This window comes from Ctenopharyngodon idella, chromosome 6, assembly GCF_019924925.1.
Source record: "Ctenopharyngodon idella isolate HZGC_01 chromosome 6, HZGC01, whole genome shotgun sequence".
NCBI lineage: Eukaryota > Metazoa > Chordata > Actinopteri > Cypriniformes > Xenocyprididae > Ctenopharyngodon > Ctenopharyngodon idella.
Genome location: NC_067225.1, coordinates 34,052,107 through 34,075,244, shown reverse-complemented (window position 1 = coordinate 34,075,244; position 23,138 = coordinate 34,052,107). Strand labels below are relative to the sequence as shown.

General features: G+C 36.7%; 1 protein-coding gene across 4 annotated transcripts in view; it reads right to left on the bottom strand.

The window, feature by feature from the left end:
- The window catches only part of gli1 (GLI family zinc finger 1), a 49,020-nt gene that overhangs the window by 4,874 nt on the left and 21,008 nt on the right, over nt 1–23,138 (bottom strand). For 2 of the 4 annotated variants that reach the window (XR_007930643.1, XM_051897315.1), the window contains exons 2-12: nt 9,250–9,353; nt 6,666–6,865; nt 5,224–5,325; nt 4,712–4,910; nt 4,449–4,590; nt 3,357–3,464; nt 3,069–3,206; nt 1,610–1,759; nt 1,361–1,525; nt 618–854; nt 211–523 (exon numbers count right to left, since the gene is read on the bottom strand). Coding sequence is in view for 3 of the 4 variants with exons in the window: in XM_051897315.1 (XP_051753275.1) it covers nt 211–523; nt 618–854; nt 1,361–1,525; nt 1,610–1,759; nt 3,069–3,206; nt 3,357–3,464; nt 4,449–4,590; nt 4,712–4,910; nt 5,224–5,325; nt 6,666–6,865; nt 9,250–9,320 (1,825 nt within the window). In the remaining variant the exon portion in view is untranslated. Of the gene's footprint in view, nt 1–210; nt 524–617; nt 855–1,360; nt 1,526–1,609; nt 1,760–3,068; nt 3,207–3,356; nt 3,465–4,448; nt 4,591–4,711; nt 4,911–5,223; nt 5,326–6,665; nt 6,866–7,006; nt 9,354–23,138 lie in introns of those variants that run through there. The other 2 variants (XM_051897317.1, XM_051897316.1) reach the window with 2 other exon arrangements.

The following is a 23,138-nucleotide window of genomic DNA, read 5'->3' as shown; positions in this document are numbered from 1 at the left end:
TATATTGCAATATTGTTTATGTTGTGCGTTAATCTGATTACTTTTGTATGTATAGCATGCATTTGGATTTAATTGGGAGTTAATTAACCTGCTAGCATCATCATTATGCACATTTTCGTTATGGTTGAGGAAAACAAAATACCATTTTTCATCAGATTAACACTGACTGCAATGAAAAAACAAACGTGCTTGATTTGCTTTGTCTTTCACCTGAGAGAGCCGGTAGTTTGTTTCCTCCGCTCCGCCCAGGTGGCGTTGGTCGGCGAATTTGCTTCAGTTTGTCAATCTTCAGGTTCTCCAACCTCTTCAAGGCCTGTACGGACATGCACATTCCCCCCGACCCCACGCCACCGCTGGACTCGGCCACACCAGTGTTCCCGTTCTCCTCTTGTGTGGTCAGGTCCTCGAGACTGCCCGCTGCATTAAGGTTCATCTCCACACCGCTGTCGTTGTTGTTGGCGCTCCCCAGTGGAGAACGTTCGCTACTACAGGACGACTGGCCACCAGGGCTTGGCTGAGATTTCTAGAGGAATGAGAGAGAAATGATTCACTTGACTGTCCATTACAATGAGCATTGAGCTAACCTTAAAAATGGTAAATCAATGTTCTTGTCTTACCAGTGTGGTTTCCGGAGCGAGTAATTTGCAGTCCTCTCTGCTTCTCTCCTCTTTTTCTATCAGAAGTTCAGAGCTTTGACCTGCAGGGGTCAGACCTGGAGGACGTGGACCGGTGTCTCCGCGGTGCTTTTTAGTGATGTGAGCCTCAGGTCCGTGTACCGTCTTCACATGCTTCCTCAGAGAGCTCGGGTCTGTGTAGCGCTTTGTACAGCCGGGAATCTTACAAACATACGGTTTCTAAAGGCCAGAGAGAGGAGAGCATAGCATGTAAACAAAAGTTTGGAAACAAAACACATTTGTGAACTACTGGTTAATTGATTTTAGTATTTCTCCTCCAGCTTGGCATGTGGTGAATGAATTTAAGAAAGAATGTCAGGTTAGACTATTAAATGTATTTTATTATTTTATTAAATTTTTTGTTCTTTGACAAAAAACAGCCTACATTTATTAATAATAAATTGATGCAATAATAAATTGCTATCAGTGTTTGTAAAGTTTTTTGTTTTAGTCGTTTTTATCTTAAAACAAATTGCAATTTTTTAAATTCATTACAATAAAGTTTCTATATATATTAATTGAAGTAATAAATTGTGATCAGTGTGCATTTTTAGTTTTGTTCTTGTCATATTCATTATAGTCAAACGTTGTATTGAACTGCAAATACATTATAAAAGACAAAAAATGCAACACAGAACCAGCCGATAACCATGACGTATATATACTGCGTGTCTTATCATGTGTACCTCATTGGAGTGTGTTCTGTTCTGGTGCTTGGCTCGGTCTGACGCGTTGGAGAAAGCCTTGTTGCAGCCCTCGTGCTCACACACATACGGTTTCTCGCCGGTGTGCGAGCGCAGATGAGTCTTCAGGTTCTCCAGACGCGAGTACGCTTTATTACAGCCTTCGAACTGATGCACATGAACATAAACGTTTATATTCAGTTGTTTTCAAGAGAGTTCAAACAGAAGCCATCGAACAGAGGTGTAACTCACAGTGCACTTGTGAGGTTTCTCGCCGGTGTGTCTGCGCATGTGGACCACCAGCATGTACTGCGCCTTGAAGGGCCTCTGCTCTCGAGAGCAGTCCTTCCAGTGACACACGAACTCCTTCTTCTCCCCGTGGATGTGCTCGTTATTGATGTGCTGTGCAAGAGAAAGAGAAATCATGCCAAATGAAAAGGGATGCTTGACGGAACACCTGGTGCAAGTGTTATTTATATACTAATAAAGTATTTAGTAATATTTTTGTAGTATATTTATGTGATTTTATTTAACACTTTACAATAAAATCCCATTAGTTAACCTTGAGCAATTCATTTGTTACAGTATTTAGTAATCTTTGTTAAAATTAGTTAATAAAATACAGCTGTTTATTGCTAGTTAGTTCATGTCAGCTCAGCTCCATTAAATAATATTAACAGATGCAACTTTTGATTATGTTAAAGGGCACCTATTATACCCTTCTCACAAGATGTAATATAAGTCTCTGGTGTCTCCAGAATGTGTCTGAAGTTTCAGCTCAAAATCCCCCACAGATCATTTATTATAGCTTGTCAAATTTGCCCCTATTTGGGTGTGAGCAAAAACACGCCGTTTTTGTGTGTGTCCCTTTAAATGCAAATGAGCTGCTGCTCCCGCCCCCTTTCCAGAAGAGGGCGGAGCTTTAACAGCTCAACAACAACAAAGCTGGAGAATCTCACGCAGCCAAAATGAGGATTGTCAGTAACGGTGTTCAGCCTTACATTGTTCAAACCGGAGTCGACACTGATGGAGAGACTCAGGAAGAAGTTACAACTTTTAGACGTTTCTGAATGGTTAGTGGATAAATTTATGTAGTTGCTGTGGAGTTGATTTGACTAGCCGTTTGTTGCAGTCCTTATAAAAGTGATTTCTGTAAAAGAAAATATCTCTCTTTGCATTGAACTTTGAGCGTCGTAACTGTGCAGATGTTGTTTATGATCAAACAGTAACATTACACACTAACTAAAGTTAAAAAAGTCAAATCATAATCAAACACCCCTTTAACACTGACTAGGATTAATAAATGCTTTTCACTCTTACTTCATGTTAACTAATGTAGTTAATGTTAAACCTTATTGTAAAGTGTTACTATTTTTAATATATTTTTATTCAGCTTTATTATTTTTCTCCAGTTTTAGTAATTACAATAACAACACTGCCTGTGTGATTTTTCAATCTGAACGGAACGAGATTTCAGAGCTTCAGAGGAAGGGAAAATTAATTTTCTTTCTGTTTATCACACAAATCTTTCATTACTGACTTGCCATATAGCACACAAGTCATGTGGACTGCTGATATGGTGCTTTCATGGCTTTTCTTCCTTTTTGGAGCTTGTCAGACAAAGACAAAATGTGAAACAAAATGTGAAACAAAGTAGTAACACATTGGTCTGGAACGACAGGTGAGTAAATGACTCTTAAATCTTTCTTACATGCACGAGTTGTTCCTGAGTGTCGAACTCTTTGCTGCAGCTTTCCCAGTGGCAGTTGGTCTCGTAGATGGCCTCTGGTTCAGGTTTCTCCTCTTTATCCAGATCATCTCTACCTTCTAACAGACCCAGAAGAGGATCCTGTGAAACACAGCGCATGAGCCGAACAGTGAGCCTCATGTCGGAATCACACAAACATCCACGAGTATATACAGCCTAACTTCTGGAGGATGTGAACAGCTCCGAGTTTGAACATGACGTAAATTATTTTCAGATTATTCCAAACATTACCTGGGTGCCAGTGGAGGACGGACTCGCCACGTCCCCCTCCGAATGCTCCTCCAGGCTCTTGATGTTAATGCTGTCCATCACGCTTCCCAGAACCGGTTCCGTCTTCAGCTGAGGACACACAGCAGGTTATTACCATCAACTAACACTGAAACATTTTCATGAACTGATTTCACTGTGAAGCGGCTTTAAAACAACCTGTACTGCATAAAGCGCTATAGAAATAAAGGTGACGTGACTTGACAACTGACATAAAGCAAAAATTAAATATAAATGTTAGATGAAAAACTTAAATAAGTTCAAGTTGAAGTACTAAAATTATTAAAACTAAAATAAATACAAATTAAAGCTAAATATAAAAAATGATAACACTTTACAATAAGGATCCATTTGTTAATATTACTTCATGTTAAATTCGTATTTAATAAAACTCATTCAGTTCATTGCCAGGGCAACATTTCTGATTTTTGTTTATAAATAAAAACTAAAACTGAAAGAATAAATTAAACCTAAATAGTAGTATTAAAAAAAAAACTAATAAAAATGATGAATACACATAAAATTAAAAGCTAATTCAAAATATTGGTAACACTTTTCAATTAGGTTTCGTTAACATTAGTTAAAGCAAAATGAGCGATATAAATAAATAAAAACTACAACTAAAATAAGAATAAAATAAACCTAAATAGTAATATAAAAAAATAAAAGTAACAAAAATGACAAAATTACTCAAAAAAGTAACTAAAATATAAAAGTATAAAAATAAAAGCTTGTTTAAAATATTAATAAAAATGGTAACATGTTACAATATGAGACATTATTTAGTGGAAAATCATTCTACAGCATTTATTAATCTTAGTTAATATTAAATTTCAACATTTAATAATACATTATAAAATCAAAAGTTGTGTCTGTTAATATGATTTAAAGAACCTGAACTAACAATCAAGAGTTGCGCTTTAAATAACTATCATTAAGATTAATAAACACAACAACAAATGTACTGCGCCCTGTTAGTTAATGCATTAACTAAAGGGATCTTAATGTAATGCACTGACACACGACACTGACAGTGACGGACGGGACGGCTCTCACATGTGTGTGTTTCGGAGGGCCGTGAAGTCTGGGGTTGTGCGGAGGCAGGCGAGTTGGAGGCCCGTGGCATGATGGAGAGCTGTACATGTTCCCCTGAGGTCTGGACGGGTAGTTCATGGAGCTGGAGAATCCCAAAGACGGACTGAAATCATAAGGAACACATGTAAATGGATCAGGTTGTAAACGGGGCCGAGGTTCCTGAAAATTCTAATGTTATTGCATTGGATTGCAGACTCTAGAGGCGCTGTAACGCAGATCTTCACCTCATGGTGCCCACAGACAGATGCCCGTATGAGCTGGCAGCATTCTGCCCACAGCGAGAGTTGACAAAGGCCACAAGCGAGTTGGGCGAGGTGCGTATGACAGTCTGCAGGTCCACGCTGGCGTCGGACAGGGGCGAGATGGACAGCGCACGCTTCTTACTCAACTTCAGCATGGAGCGAGGGGTCGAGAAACAAGACGCTGTCGGACAGAGAGAGAAAGAAAGATCACATTCAGCACAGTTCATTTTTGGTCTTAGTAGCACTTTATAATAAGCTTCATGAGATCAAGAGATCATGAGCAATATTTATTGCATTTATCAAACTATGGTTACAAGTTACGAAATAACTTTAAAATTAAATAAATAAATAATTTTAAAGTCAAAATAAAACACTTACTAAAAAAAGATTAAATATGTGACCATTAACCCACATTAGAGAATCGTGAACATGTGAATGTGTTGTTAAATTATCGAAATATTAACTATAAATATTTTCAGGTTGGTCTGACTCACCGTCTCCTGATCCCATGTGTTCAGATCCTGGCTGGTGATGATGAGACAGATTGTGATGAGATGACATCATGCTCTGGTTACAGTAGGGGGCGCCACTGACACCTAAAACAACAATACGGATCATGGGCCTCATTCATGAAACACGAGCAGCAAGAATTTTTGTTTTCAATTTTCAAATCGTTCGCAAAGCTGTTCGAACATAAATTTTCGGATTTATGAAAATGTTCGTACAGAGCCTACATGCTCATGGGTACATGCAGTAAAAAGAAAAGTAAATCATGCATACGATTTAGCAAATCGAGGGAATGAAAGAGTAAATCTTGCACACGATTTAGCAAATCGAGGCTACGAAATAGTAAATCGTGCGCGCGATTTAGCAAATCGAGGCAACGAAATAGTAAATCGTGAGCGCGATTTAGCAAATCGAGGGAACGAAATAGTAAATCGTGCGAGCGATTTAGCAAATCGAGGCTACGAAATAGTAAATCGTGCGTGCGATTTAGCAAATCAAGGGAACGAAATAGTAAATCGTGCGAGCGATTTAGCAAATCAAGGGAACGAAATAGTAAATCGTGCGCAAGATTTAGCAAATCGAGGGAACGAAATAGTAAATCGTGCGCGCGATTTAGCAAATCAAGGGAACGAAATAGTAAATCGTGCGAGCGATTTAGCAAATCGAGGCTACGAAATAGTAAATCGTGCGCGCGATTTAGCAAATCGAGGCTACGAAATAGTAAATTGTGCGCGCGATTTAGCAAATCAAGGGAACGAAATAGTATATCGTGCGAGCGATTTAGCAAATCGAGGCAACGAAATAGTAAATCGTGAGCGCGATTTAGCAAATCAAGGGAACGAAATAGTAAATCGTGCGAGCGATTTAGCAAATCGAGGCAACGAAATAGTAAATCGTGAGCGCGATTTAGCAAATCGAGGGAACGAAATAGTAAATCGTGAGCGTGATTTAGCAAATCGAGGGAATGAAATAGTAAATCGTGCGCGCGATTTAGCAAATCAAGGGAACGTATTATTAAATTATTAAAAAAAAAATTGTAGCTGAGAGTTGAAAACTTCAACTGGATAAAACGCAGCGCTCGTCACTGTCACTTATTACCCAGCCGTCCAATCACAGTGGAGGAGGGGTGGGACAAATACTACACCGACCAATCATCCTACTTGTACAAAGACTGAACAACAATGGAGAAATTAATATTCCTGGTTACTGCATTTTTATATTCAGTAATATTCTTCAAAATGAGATAAAAGTAACCAAAGCATCTCAGCTAAGCACTCTCAAGTGCCACCAGCTGGCCGGTTTCAGAAGAGCACCAAATTTAATCCTAAATTTTGAGATTAGATTTGTTCTCAGACCACGTCCAATAATCTGATATATTATTACACTGTCTAATGACAGCCCAGCTCAATTAATGTATGACAGCACTCACTCTCGGGCGGCGGCATCCCGCGGTGTCCCATCATGCTGTGCGGTGGGGGTGCATGTGGTGGCCGCATGTAGGGGTCCATACAGGCTCCAGGGGTCATGGAGGGGTTGTACATCTCTCTGCTATCCGGTGGCTGACCACTAGGGCGCGCCACACACACAGACGACAACTCGCTGTAGGGGGATCTTACTGACGGAGCCAGTCTACAAACACACACATATATACACACTTATTACATATACATACATATATATATATACTTTAATTGATATGTATTTGATCTTTATTATACTGGTATATATTTGATCATAGCATTACGAGCTCTAGTACTAGAGATGACTGACTTAGTACTGAAGAGGAGAGCATGAGTCCGGGTTTATTGTGACTCCTCCGTATGGCCACCATGAGGCGCCACTTCCTTCTGCTTCTCTTCAAACTTAAACCAATGAAAGACTAAGAACATGTCAGTGGGAATCCCCAACATTCCTCTATTTCCCTCTTTCACTATCTTCTCATATTGATGACAGTTTTGTTCTCTCTTCCTCTCTTTTGCTCATCTTCTGCCTCTCTTCCCTGATGTTGTGTGATGTGTGTTCAGTGACGGTGGTCTCGCTAATTCCCTCTGAACATTGTGTGTATTCCGGAGCGGTTTAATCTCCTCACACTAATCCAGCACGTCTCTCTCTCTCTCTCTCCCCCCCCGAACCACTGCCTTTCTGTCCCCCATGAGCCCTTTCTCTCTCTCTCTCTTTCGTCACACTGCTGTGGATCTGTTGTTCTCTCTCGTGCAAATTCCTTCTCTCTCTCTCTCATCATATTCTTAATGAGCGTCTTTGTCTTGTTTTCCGGTAATAAAATCTAAACATTCCTAAACAAAGATGCATTTATCTGATAAGCAAAGCTGTTACTGAGAAGTAAATATTAATATTTAAACTTGGAAGATTTCTTAGATTATTTACTAAAATATTTAATATTATTTTTTAGAGTATCTATCTTGACAATTCGATTTTATTCACTTGTTTTTTTAAGTGTGAAAACCAAAGCAAAAATTCCCTGAAAACCGTTTTGCTTCTCGTGTGAATTTATGATGTTTTAGGGATGTTCAGATGTTTGTGCTGGACAAGAAGAAAAACATTTTTGGGTGATTTAGAGAGTTTCTTTCCTTTGAAAAACTTTCCAAAAGACATTTTTTGTAAGAACTATTTCATTCAAATCTGCATGTTTTTGTTTGGCACGACTGGATAAAGCTGTTATTCTAAAATTGAACTCTCATCGTCTGTCTCTCTCTCTCTCTCTGAAGTAACCTGAGTCTGGTTTGGTCAGTCATGCGGAGAGATTCTGCTCTCTGACCAGTAATAAGCAGCTGTGAGAGAGAGAGAGAGAGAGAGAGAGAGAGTGGCTGACGGCAGCTCAACATGGGTGGCATTCAGCAGGAGGAGGAGCCTCAGTGAGAGGAGGCGACAGAGACCAATGAGATCACGCATATCATTAATATTCATGATCAGAGAGAACAGGTCAGCTTTAAATGAAAACAGCCAAAATTAATACTTGACAGTAACGAATAGATTAAGAAAACTACCAACAATATATTTCTTTAAAAGAAAATTGCAAATGTTAAACTATAGTTCCTAACAAAGTTTTAAATACATATATATTGTTAAATATATCATTTTTCTTCTTTAGTAAGTCAAAGTTTACTAACTGAGTGATGGATCCTATACAGGGAGTGTGTGTGTGAGTGATGTACCCTCTATAGGGAGCGTGTGAGTGATGTACCCTCTATAGGGAGTGTGTATGAGGGATGTAGCCTCTATAGGGAGCATGTGTGAGTGATGAACCCTCTATAGGGAGTGTGTATGAGGGATGTACCCTCTATAGGAAGTGTGCGAGTGATGTATCCTATATAGGGAGTGTGTGTGAATGATGAACCCTCTATAGGGAGTGTGCGAGTGATGTATCCTATATAGGGAGTGTGTATGAGGGATGTACCCTCTATAGGGAGCGTGTGTGAGTGATGTAGCCTCTATAGGGAGTGTGTGTGAATGATGAACCCTCTATAGGGAGCGTGTGTGAGTGATGTAGCCTCTATAGGGAGTGTGTGTAAGTGATGTAGCCTCTATAGGGAGTGTGCGTGAGTGATTTTCCCTCTATAGGGAGCGTGTGTGAATGATGAACCCTCTATAGGGAGTGTGTGTAAGTGATGTACCCTCTATAGGGATTGATGTACCCTCTATAGGGAGTGTGTGTGTGTGATGTACCCTCTATAGGGAGCGTGTGTGAATGATGAACCCTCTATAGGGAGTGTGTGTAAGTGATGTACCCTCTATAGGGATTGATGTACCCTCTATAGGGAGTGTGTGTGTGTGTGTGTGATGTACCCTCTATAGGAAGTGTGTGAGTGATGTATCCTATATAGGGAGCGTGTGTGAGTGATTTTCCCTCTATAGGGATTGATGTACCCTCTATAGGGAGTGTGTGTGTGTGTGTGTGTGATGTACCCTCTATGAGAAGTGTGTGAGTGATATACCCTCTATAGGAAGTGTGCGAGTGATGTATCCTATATAGGGAGTGTGTGTGAGTGCTGTACCCTCTGCTCGGCTGGTTGGCGGTGTTGTCGTAGTGGTACAGCCCCTGGTGCGGCTGCATATCCACTGGCATTGAGACGGACACACCCGCTACACCCACAATCCTCTGCAGGAACACACACATCACAGCATTAGACCTCATGTACTCATTTCACACACCAATTTGAATTATAACGTAGTAGTAGTTGAGTATAATAACCCTGACACAAGCACTGCAAAAACACAAAGCAGTGCCATGATGTTATCACAGTTTATGGACATTAAACATGATAATAGTATGTTTTCCATCATGTACTGTGGTAAAACCACTATATTCTTTGAAGTAACTAGAAATATATTAAAATAACATGATATGACCATATGAATCCATTACTGTACAAACATATTCCTAGAGACCTACATGTGTGTGCAATACACACACTGTCATGAAAGTGTGTGTGTGTGTTTGTGACATATCAGGACACACATTTGTATAATGACATGGGTATGACGTAGGTATTACAACAGAGGGTGACTTATGAGGACATTACTCCATGTCCCCATTTTTCAAAAGGCTTATAAATCATACAGAATGAGGTTTTGTGAGAAAGTAAAAATGTGCACAGTTTCCTGTGATGGGTAGGGTTAGGGGTAGGGTTGGTGTAGGGGGAGAGAAAATACGGTTTGTACGGTATAAAAACCATTACGCCATAGGCCCACAATTCACGAAAACAAACCTGTGTGTGTGTGTGTGTGTGTGTGAGTGTGTAGGTGTATATCTGGTAACGTGCACTAATGAGTTTCAGACGCTAAATAGAGATCTCGTATGAAGCCACAGCTGCCCGGCCCAATAAATACCATGAGGGAGGTCTCACGAACACACACACACACACACACACACACACACACACACACCTGTCAGAACTCACAGGCAGAATCACAGACATGACGGGGGCAGAAACTACATGTCACTGTGTGTCCGTCAGTCAGAGACACGGACGTCCTGCAGAAAGATGTTTTTAATAATTATTATATAACTATTATTTTAATTATTTTAAAAATATGAATAATTAATATGATTAAATTTTAATATAATATTAATAATATATAGTATTATTAAATTATAATATTATAATCTTAATATAATATTATTAATATTAATAAATTATTTTTTTATTATTATTTTTATTTCTATGATTTTAATTTTATATATGTACTTTTATTTGATTTTGCGTCGGCACACTGAAAGTAAGAAGATGTGACAAAATATTTGGAGTGGGATTTTGGACCAATGGGATTCTACTGTGGGCGGGGCTACACAGATTAAAAATCAAAACAATTGATAAAACCTCACTTATCACTTGTTGCTATTTAGGATAAAAACAAAAACTCAGATTGAGCTACTACTGCAGAATCTGGGATCAGTAAGAGTAAAAATTAATACTTTTATTCATCATAAAATTGACAGTAAAGACATTTATAATGTTACAAAAGATTCTATTTCAAATAAATGCTGTTCTTTTGAACTTTCTGTTCATCAAAGAATCCTGAAAAATAAAATGTATCACAGTTTCCACAAAAATATAAACACTAATAATCATAAATGTTTCTTGAGCAGCAAATCATCATATCAGAATGATTTCTGAAGGATCATGTGACACTGAAGACTGGAGTAATGATGCTGAAAATTCAGCTTTGATCACAGGAATAAATTACACTTTACTATATATTCAAACAGCTGATTTACATTGGAATAATATTTCACCATTTTTTACTGTATTTTTGATCAAATAAATGTAGTCTCAGTGAGCAGAAGAGACTGTCAAACTCTTGGTTGTGATGTTGGGTGTAAAAGTGTTGGTGTGTTTCAGCAGACAGACAGAAGGCCTGTAAAACGGTGTAAAACTTGTCCCGTACGCCCTCATCTGCAACAACTTTCTCTCTTGGCTTGTTTTCTCGCTCCGTCTCTCCTCCCAACCCCCTCTCCTCCTCCTCCTCCTCCTCCTCTCTGTCGAGGTGGGTGTTCTGGCTGTTATGACTTGGAGAGGATAATGGCAGCTCTAATGTAGCCAGCCGTTCCTGACGTGGCCCAAAAGGAGAGAAATGGGCCGGGCTTGGGATCGGACCAACCGTGGCGAGATTACTCCTCGTTTTTTTCCCTCTCCGCCTCTCTCAATATCACTGTTTTTCTTCAATGGTAAACTTTGTTTTCCAACTCTGTCTTTGTTTTCATAACTCAAACAGCTCAAACGCCCCTCGCTGGATTCTTCAGTCTGTTATTCCCTCGACCAAACATCACAATAACCCGTTTACTAACCCTACAGCCAGCTAACTCCGGCACTATTTCATTCAAATAAAAAAGTAATCGCCCAACAATATGTGTGTGATGCAGATAAAGCAGCTGTTATTGAACTGAACTGAATAAACAAACAACTGATGCAACACTGACAGTTACTGATCTGATCTGAATGTGCAGCTGCTTATATCTGAAATTAAATTGGTTTCATAATTGATGAATTTTGCGTCATTATCCAGCTAAAAAAAAGTGTTCTAAGAGCGTTATTTCTGAATGTTCTTTGATCGTTTAAAACAGCCAGTTTTTTTTTATAAAAGTTAAACAGAAACGTTAAGGTAACATCCCATTCTTCAAACATTACGGGAACGTTACTTTTTAATGTTCTCTGAAACAAGTAGTAACATTTAAAAAAAAACATTAGATGTCAAACTAAAATGTTTCCATGAATGATGTTTTTTTTCTATTAATTTAGGTGATGGAATGCCAGATTCTTGCTACTAATGTTGCAAGAAAGATTCTTTTGGAATTAAATCGTTTAGCTGTCGTCATGGCAACCGTAAACTGTTTAAAGGAAACTTCAGTGAAAAGGGCGTCTTCTTTTTTCCAGCGTCTGCACCCAAACTCTCTGTTTCTCCGTCCAGAGCGAGTGGCGTCCTGTGCCGTCCATACCTGTGGTTTCCACCAAACCTCACACCTCCATCTGCTCTGCTCTCCTTCTACACGCTCATTTCATCATTTACACATTATACTCACAGTCAGCTTGTCTGAAGGGAGGAATGGAGCAAAACAGCTCCACTGACAGACTCACAGCTGGCATCCAGCTGCTAAACACACACACACACACACACACACACACACACGTGTGCTACTATGACGAGAGCGTCTGAAGCCTCCACACTCGTCCATTCACTGTCTTTCATTACAGCTGCAAGGTCACATCTGCTAGAAAACAATCTGCTCTCCGTCTTCGGCCTCACCTGCGCGCACACACACACACACGCGCGCACACACACACTTCCTCTATGACCAATCCGGCCCAGAATAGGATCTCTAAAGCTTCATAATTACCACCAGAGTTACTGTGACCACAATAATTATGTGTAAAATAGATAAAATAACCATAATGACCACGTGTGGCCCTACAGATGTGTGTGTGTGTGTGCTGAGATTTTCAGTGCTGTTCAAGTCAGTCATGACTAGTACTAGTGCTCATACTGATCAAACCAAACAAATCATCCTGACAACTACCAATAACACCCTAGAAACTGCATAACAGCACCCTGGCAACCACCCATAATTTCTTAGAAACTGCATAACAACACCCTGGCAACCACCCATAATTTCTTAGAAACTGCATAGCAACACCCTGGCAACCACCCATAATTTCTTAGAAACTGCATAGCAACACCCTGGCAACCACCCATAACACCATGAAACTGCATAGCAACACCCTGACAACCACTCATAACATCCTAAAAACTGCATAACAACACCCTGACAGTGACAGCCACCCACAACACCATATAAACTGCATAGCAACACCCTGACAACCAACCATAACACGAACTGCATAGCAACACCCTGGCAACCAGCCATAACATTCTAGAAACTGCATAGCAACACCCTGACAACAACCCATAACACAAACTGCATAGCAACACCCTGGCAACCAGCCATAACATTCTAGAAACTGCATAGCAACACCCTGACAACAACCCATAACACCATAGAAACTGCATAGCAACACCCTGACAACCACCCATAACACCTGCACTGCCAAAAAAAAAAAAATCTTGTTTTCCAGTACAAATATTTAAACATTCTTAAATCAAGCTGCATTTACGGAGGCAAAATTACTTGTTGCTTGCATGGTTAAAACAAACAAAAATATCTTTCAGTGGAGTCAGAAAAATAATTTTGTTTATTTGTTCTGACTCCAGTGACAGATATTTTATGCATGAACTCCCTTATTTTGATCAATTTCTCAGAAAGCAAGATTTCCTAACTAAAGTCATTTTGCGTCTCCAGTAAATACAGCTTGATTTAAAAATGTTTAGATATTTGTGCTGGAAAACAAGAAAATACATTTTTTGCAGTGTGAGATCCTGCATAGCAACACCCTGGCAACCACTCACAGCATAAATGGCAATGAGTTTTCTACATATGCAAACATCATCATCATCATATCATCACTATCACATCAAAATCTAATTTTTAAACTTCTAGTGAACTTTTACAGGCGCTGCAAACATACTATCAACAATCAGAGCAGTGACTGGAAACACAAGAGACCTTCAGATGGTCAAGAAGATAGTGTGATGGAGAGACAACACCAGATCATCATCACACATGTAACCACACGTCACACACAGGATCGGGTTACTGTCTATCAGGTTGATTCCGTTCTTAGGCCTGAAACGTTCTCTACACGTCTACATCATCACAAACAGGTCACATGACCAAGACGCAATTTAAAGTTACTTTAAGTGTCCCTTTTTATTGCCTTTTCCCATCACATATTTTAATAATCATCATAAATGAGGTATTATTCGAAAGCTTTAACATTCAAAATTCAACCTGCGAAAAACATTTTGAAATTGGAGATTGTGTTATAATGTAAACTCTACTTTAAATCCTTTTAGCGACTCATTTTTTGTGATACCAACTTCAAATTTGGAACACAATATGGTAAGATTTTCATTTTCTAAAACTTTTAGAGGCCAAATTATTTTGTAAAATATGTTTTGTATGAAATAAAATTTGCTCTATAGTTAACTTTACACTTTCTTGAGTGTCTTCTTTAACCATTTAAATTCAGGAAAAAGGGACAGTTAACAGGTTAAACTATTTATTCAGCAGCTCCAAACACTTCAGTATTTATGACATTCAGTGTTTCAATGATGTAAATCATCTGCCAAGACCCACAATATTAATTATTATTAAAATTGACAAAAAATATATATCAATAAACAGTGTTCGAATGTCACTCACTAGATACGAAATATCAAATCAAGTGTTATTTATTGTAAAGAAACATTTTTCAAACATTTGGTGAGAAAAACATCAGATCTGGTGTTGAAACTGAACACAACGTCAGCTGATTAAAAGAGCAAAACTGATGAAGAAAAGTGGCATTTCTGATAAAGATCCTGCAGTGTTTGAGACGCTGGATCTGATGAAGGAGGTTCAGTGAACGGATCCGTGTGCTGCTCAGTGTCGCGCAGCTCATTGTGTGGTCCTGTTGGGTCAGAACTAATTCATTGCACGGGGATAAAGTCATACTGAGTGTTTATACGCATGTGTAAATCATCTGAAAGAATGTGTGTGTGTGTGTGTGTGTGTGTGTGTGTGTGTGTGTGTGTGTGTGTGTGTGTGTGATTGGACTGAACACTGGACTGGAGCCCAGCAGAACATCACAATCTCTCATCTTAACAAACACTAACTCGCATCATGAGGAATCTGGGATCTTTTGAGATATTAATTAAACTTATTAATTAATAATTTGCTCTGAAATATTTAACATACAGACTCATTTCAGTTTTTGTAACTTAATAGTTTGAACGCCGTGATGACATCCTCATAATATTTGCAAACTCAACTCCAATTGGTCCTTTCTCCCACATTTACATAGTGCATTCTGATTGGTCTGTATTTTTATGACTATTTTTGCTGAAAGGAAATGTGAATATTTATTAAAGTAAGCTATATATATATATATATATGCAGTGCTTGATTTTATATTATGTATATTAAAGTACAGTATCTTTAATCATATTTACGTCCATTTAATTAAGCACCGAATTGCAAAGATTTTTTTCTTTTAGGATAAAAAAGCTCTTAGATTCTCTATAGCCCTGCGTTTAACTAATGATTCTGACCAAACCCCGACCTAAACACATTCAAAGAGAATATAAATAATTAAAATGTCATTAAAAAAATTAATTTGCACTGTTTTGGTGCAAAAAAAACAAAAACAAAACATGATTATTATTATAAGTGGACTTCAATAATAATAATAAACAACAACAAACAACAACAATACCATATTAAAAATGATAAAAATAAAATATGACCCATTTTAATGTTTAATTTCTACATCTTCAATATTTGTAGTTGAAGTGCAGTTGCAATAGTCAGATTTCAGACACTAAATTAAAAGTTGCTGTTTGTGTATGAATACATTAATACTGCAATTATAAAATCACAGAAACAACATTCAAGACCTGATGTGATTAAACCACATGAAATGATGAGATTCTCTGCAGAGTGGATTGAGTGATCTCTCATGAACGGGAAGATTCATTTATTCGCCACACTTCACCTCCTTCTTTCAGGCCGTGAAAAAGCTTTTGTTTCCGCCCTATACGGATCCCAGGAGCTCTAAACTGAGCCACTCACTGAGAGAGAACCACAACAACAGCTCCGTCATCAGCGGACATTTACATAACTAAACACTAACAAATGAGCACATCAACTCACTGAGAGAGAGAGAGATGAGAACTAAATGAGTGCTAGCTGTTCTCTGGCGGAGAAGGAGGCGAGACGTACCGCGGTATTCCTGCGCGTGTGTGGCCTGTACCTCTGAGCCAAACACAGTCAGAAGAGCTCAATGATTCACTGATCATATTACACACACACACACACACACACGCTCTGCCAAACGGCTCTCAACACCCAATACTAGATAACAGCTTCACATCTCCATAAAGACCTCAGAAAGACTTCAGAAGAGCTTCGACGAGAGAAACAAGCTCCAGTCCAGAAGCGCTGACAACTGCTTTTATAATTAGTCTAAACTCGTCTAATCAACTCTTCTGACAAACTTTATGTGTACTTTATCTATTATTTATATAAATACAACTAAAACTAAAGTAAACATAAATTAAAACTCTTTAGAAATATTTAAAAAACAAATTAAAATGGCAAAACAACTAAATTAAAACAGATTTTATTAAAATATAAGATATTAACAAAAATCATTATACTATAGAAATAATACTATATATATATATACACATATACATACTGTATATATAAAATTACATATATGTATATGTCAGTGTTGGAATCATTACGTAAAATATTAAAAACATTTTTGTTAATTGAAACAAAGCTGAAACTAAATAAAATATAAATATTAAATGAAAAACTATTGCCTTGAAGTTTGAGTACTAAAATTACTAACTGAAATAAAACTAATTCAAACTCAACTAAAAATAAACAAAATCACAAAAAAAAATGAATATAAATTTAATTAAAACTGAAAACAAAAATAAAAGATAATTCAAATATATAAAACATTAATAAAAGCCACAATATTATATAAATACAAAGTAACTAATATAAACATTGAATCTTTCCATTGGTTCTTTATAGTGGAGGTTCTTTAGATTATTAAAATGTTCTTCACACTAAAAAAATAATGGTCCTTCTTCTATTGTCGCTATATATATATATATATATATATATATGTGTGTGTGTGTGTGTGTGTGTGGGTCATTTTAGTGTCCAAAGGCCTTAATAATAATAAAAATCAAAGATATGACATCTAAAGTATGTAAGGTAGTACAACTAGATCTCTTTTATTGAATCCAAAATGTTTTAATTATATTTTTCTACATATAAAGGTGTCAAAAGGTCATTCGGTTTAACCGTCCAAAGGCCAATACAGCCATTTCATTTGTGATTAAAATATCTTAAAATGTAATAAATGTATGTATTTTTTATTCTGGCATGATTTTATAACATCATATATCAACATAGTGTAAAATGATATTAAAATTATGTGTAGAAGTCGTTGCTTTGTTATGAGAAAATGAATTTCATTGATGTCATTCGGAGTAACCGATATAAAGGGACCATTTTGGATCAAGTCATGCGGTCAATATCATGTGACAGGATGTGACATCATTCAGACACCTGCAAAGGACCACATGATCATGAAGCAAAGTAACTAACTCTTAACTATTTGAAAAATTCATGTTTTCACTTGCTCATACACATGTCCTGAAACATCAGGTCATTCGGTACAACCGCTATAAAACATGGAAAATGTTGTAATATTTTAAAAACTTGTACTAAATATAAAATGTTTGAAATGTTTCCTTTTGCTAGCTAGCTAGATATCAGCCTGTTAGCATTGTTTGAAAATATCGTCATTCAGTAAAACCGAAATTTTGGTTAAACCGAATGACTTTTTTGGTCTTTTTGTGATCTTGTAAAAAATGACAGAAGCAGTGATTATTGATCATAAAAACCACATAATCTCTTTGTTAATACTTAATAAAACTTCAAAATTTGTTTTTATGTTTTTTTACACTTTTAAAAACCTTATTCGTCAATGACCCATATATATATATATATATATATATATATATATATATATATATATATATATATATATATATAAATGCACACACACACACACACACACATACACACACACACACACACACACACACAAACACACATATATGAAATGAATAATGTTCCTAAAGCTGATTTCTCCGGCCGGTGAAGCTGTGACTCAGAGCATTCTCAGACAGACAGAAAAAGAGAGAAAATCCAAAGAAAAGAAAACTTCCAGCAATCCAAGCTGAACATGAGATGGAAAAAATGTGGGAGCAGGAAGTTGGCGGCAGCGTGTGTGTGCGTGTGTGAGAGAGTCTGACTGTGTGTGGCATTCCACACACACACACACACACATATATATACTGTATGTGTAGAGAGAGAGAAGAGTTCTGCTGTGACTCTGTGCTTCATCAGAATGTCTAGAGGAAACGTCCACCTGAAGGACAATAATAAAAATAAGACGCATAACTGAAGACTGATATTTTGGTGTAAAGGAGTCCCTAAAGATGCATGCAATTTGGATTAGACCTTTTTTAAAAAAATATTTGATTTATTAGTTGTAAAATGTTGTTGTGCACGTGTGTCATTAATATATCTGCAGCACTAAACTCATCTATAATAAGTGCTGCGTCAGTATCAGGCTTGAAGACTAAAGAGGGTCGGGCCACAAAAACAGGTTCCAGCCGCCCGATCCAAACGTCTCTCCGGGTCATCAGCTATTTCCTCATTCATTAGCGCACAAAGAGCCCGTCAGCATCGCTCTTTGTCGCCGCTCTCCTCGCTCAGAGACGGATCATGGAGAGCTGGAGGAGGTTAAACTCTCTCTACCTGAGGAGCGCCGAACATTTATAGTTAAGAGCAGGAGAGAAAAGAGAGGGAGAGCTCTCGAGTCGCCGGCTGTAGGGCTCTTGGGAAGTTTGTCTTGTAATTGAATCAATTGTTGACCTCCTGTTCAAACTGCCCGAGCTCCTCTGAGAGGAAAGCCTTCGGAATAATAAACGCCTCTCTCTCTCTCTCTCTCTCTCTCTCGCCCCTCCTCTGAGTCAAAGGCCGTGATTTAGGGGGAGCTGTACAATCTTTTCACTTTCTCCGCCTTTTGCATTCTCTCTTTTTCATTCCTTCTTTTGTTTGCACCGTGGGATGAATTCTAATCATCCGTCTTTCTGCCACCCCCGTCTCACCCGCAGCCGTCTCACCTTCACTGTACGTCTCTCTGTCGTCAACAAACATCTGAATCAGTGCGTTCACAAAAAGTGCAATTCATTCAAATAAAAGGATAAAGTAAAAAGAGTAAAAATTTAAACATTACATTTGATTCAAGCTGACTCATTTGATTCAGGTTGAATTGATCATACTTCATTTGATTCAATTTGATTCCAGTTATATGGATCATACTAAATTTGACTGAAGTTGATTCAGTCATATCAAATTGATTAAAGTTGAACTGAATTTATTTAATTTAAATAAATGTCTTATTGCTGCTATACCGATCATACTAAATTTGATTCAAATTAATTCAGTCATGTCAATTTGATTTTGGTTCAACTGATCATACTACATTTGATTCAAATTGATTCAGTCATATCAGGTTATATGAATCATACTAAACTTGACTGAAGTTGATTCAGTCATATCAGTTTGATTTGGTCATATTAAATTGATTCAGGTTGAATTGATCATACTAAATTTGATTTAAATTGACTCTATTGTGGTTAAACTGATCTAACTAAATTTGATTCAAATTAATTTGGTCATATTAAATTGATTCAGTTTCTATGGATCATATTAATTTTGACTGAAGTTAATTCAGTTATATCAGTTTGATTCAGAATGAATTGGTCATATTAAATTTGATTCAAGTTAATTCAGTAATATCAATTTGATTCAGGTTGAATAATACTAAATTTGACTTGAATCAATTTGGTCATATTAACTTTAATTCAGGTTATATAGATCATATTAAATGTGACTGAAGTTGATTCAGTCATATCAATCTGATTCAGCTTGAATCGATCATACTAAATTTGATTAAAATCAATTCAGTCATATTTAAATTCAGGTTGAATTAATAATACTAAATTTGATTCACGTTGATTTAGTCATATAAATTTGTTTCAGATTTAACTGATCATATTAAACTTGATTCAGATGGATTCAGTCATATACATCTGATTCTGATTGAATAAAGTAAATTTGATTCAGTTATATATTCACTTTGATTCAGTCCTCAAGCCATCAATGCACCAAACTCAACATGCATCTCCGAACAAAACAAAAAAATTCAGGTGCAAAAGCTACAAATTAATGTTTGTGTTTTTCTGATTTTCCTGTGAACATTTTCAGCATTAAACCACCAGTTTTCAAGGTTTAAGCTGTTTCAGACACACTTAATAATGGCCCAGTGGAGAAGAAAGAGGAGATGCTTCTATAATCTATCTCTGTTTGCTCCGGGGCTTTAGATTTCTGCTCTATTGTGGTGTTTCTCGCAGAGATCTTCTCGCATACAGTCTCATTCCAGTGCGGGAAACAGCCTGATATCCAGCTGATGACAATCTCTAAAACTTTCCTCTCTTTGTCTGTCGTCAATCATATTTGTGATGCAATATACTGAATATTTGTTTGAGAAATTCTTGTATTGACCCAGCAGCATATTTAATATTACCTGTTACAATTTACATCCACGTTTATGTATTTGGCAGGCGTTTTTATCCAGAGCAACATTGCAATCGAGATGTACAGTTTTTCACTTTATGGACAGATTTTTGAGTACATATTTGTGGACAGCAATTTTACACAATATTTACTCAAAATTAAAATATTTAAAAACTGAAAAGCCAAGTACACAACAGTCACCGGGCACCATATATCAGTCTGTCACTAGAAACAAACTCAAAAATGTGAAATACACACAAATGAATTTGAATCATTTTGATATAGTCTTTTCATAACTAACTGTCATCTATATTTATTTTTATGAAATATTTTACAATCCACATGACACAACTGCTCTGGAATCAGTCACAATTACCACATTTGGACCAGCGTTATTATCATTAACTAAAACTAAAACTATAAATTGAAATAAAGCGGAAATAAAATAAAATATAAATATTAGTTGAAAAACTTTAAATGGAAAGTAGAAATTATTACCTGAAAATAAATAACAACTAACTAAAGCTGAAATAAAAATAAATAAAATCTAAATAGCAATATTTTTAAAAATCAAAAACAAAAAGCTAATGACAAAAGCACATAAAGAAATGACTACAAATTAAACTAAAATTATAATGAAAAATTATCATATTAAACTCGATTGAAGTTGATTCAGTCATTTTAATTTGATTCAGGTTGAATTGATTATATTAAACTTGATTCAAGTTGATTCAGTCATATACATTTGATTCAGAAGGAACAAACTATATTAAATATAATTCAAGTTGATCTTGAATCAAAATCTTTTCTGACATGAGATGCAACAACACAAATCCGCACAACATCAATGCACCAAACTAAAATTAACTTAAAAACAAACAAATATATATATAAAAACAAAAGCTAATTCAAAATATTAATAAAACTAAAACAGCACTGTTTTGGACCCCAGCAGCATATAAAGCAGATCCTGATCTAAATGACGCGTCTGAACGAGTGCGAAGGGTTCTTCAGCTGCTCTCATTCACTCTGGATCCTCTCCTGAAGTGTTTGTTGGGAAATCCTGAGTAAATCAAAGTGTTTGCTCACGCTTTGTCTGCAGCACGTTTTTATGGACTTCCACTGTTGACAATCGCCTCACTTCTGTTGGCCTCGCACAAGCAGGATAACGCTGTGCAAATATGCTCGTGTACACTCGCACAATCGCTCTCTCAAACACACAAACGCTCGAGTGTGCCAAAGTCCCGAACGACACGCTGATAGTGCTACTGTGAACACAACTGACCGAGAGTATTACTGTTACTGTTAGACATGAACCGCAAACACACATTACTAATGATGAGAGACTAATAAATCAATAAGACCGATTGATCAGCTCACATCTGTACTCATTTCAACCATTTGCAAAATGTCTCATTTGCTATCATCATCATCATCACTGTGGTATTTTCCCACCTAACAGGGAACGTTCTCAGAACGTCTCAGAGAGTTCTTCTCTCAAAGTTAGGATTATAAAAAAACCAGGTAACTTTGAACAAACGTTCTATTAACATTAATGGAAGAATGTTTATTTAAAGTTATCTGGGCTTTAATAATGTTCTCAAAACCTTAGCACATTTGTACATCACTCATGAAATGTTTTTTTTTCCTGAAATGTTTCAGTTGGACGTTTTTTAAATGTTGCTACTTGTTTCAGAATGTCAGAGAATGTTCAAAAAATTAATGTTCAAAAAAAGTAACATTCAAAAGTAACGTCCAAAAGTAACATTCAAAAGTACTAGTAACATTCAAAAATTATGTTCAAAAGTAATGTCCAAAAGTAACATTCAAAGGTAATGTCCCAAAGTAACATCCAAAAGTAACGTTCAAAAGTAACATCCAAAATTATATCCAAAAGTAATGTTCAAAAGTACCAGTAACATTTAAAAGTAACATTCAAAAGTAACGTTCAAAAATAACATTCAAAAGTAACGTTCAAAAGTAATGTTCAAAAGTAACATTCAAAAGTAAAATCCAAAAATAACATTCAAAAATTATGTTCAAAAGTAACGTTCAAAAAAGTAACATTCAAAAATAACGTTCAAAAGTAATGTCCAAAAGTACCAGTAATGTTCAAAAGTAACATCCAAAAGAAACATTCAAAGTCACGTTCCCATAATGTTTGCAAAATGGAATGTTCACTTAATGTTCACTCTAACCAAGAAAAAACTGAGAACATTCAGAAATAACATTTTCATAACTTAATATTAATATTTTTGTTAGCTGGGATATCAACAAATCAATGAATTGGCCATATTTTGTCATATTCAGATTATTGCTTTAGCCTTTATAATTGCTTTACTCTTTAACCCACTTAGCCAAATATCAGAAGTGTCTGAATCCCTTGATGACAGATTCAAATCTTACATTGCCCGTGTCAATATTACATTTATTTTCTGTTTACAAGTATTTTAGGGAATTTCTTTCTTTCTTTCAAAGCAGTTTTTAAAAAGGGGTCTGCAGAAAATTTTAGAGAGAAACAAATAGGTTGCTTCAGACCAGTATTTATAGTAAAAATACATCAAGGGCTTTAAGGGAAGCAGTAGGTGGAGGCGTTCCAGGTGCGTGATGGGT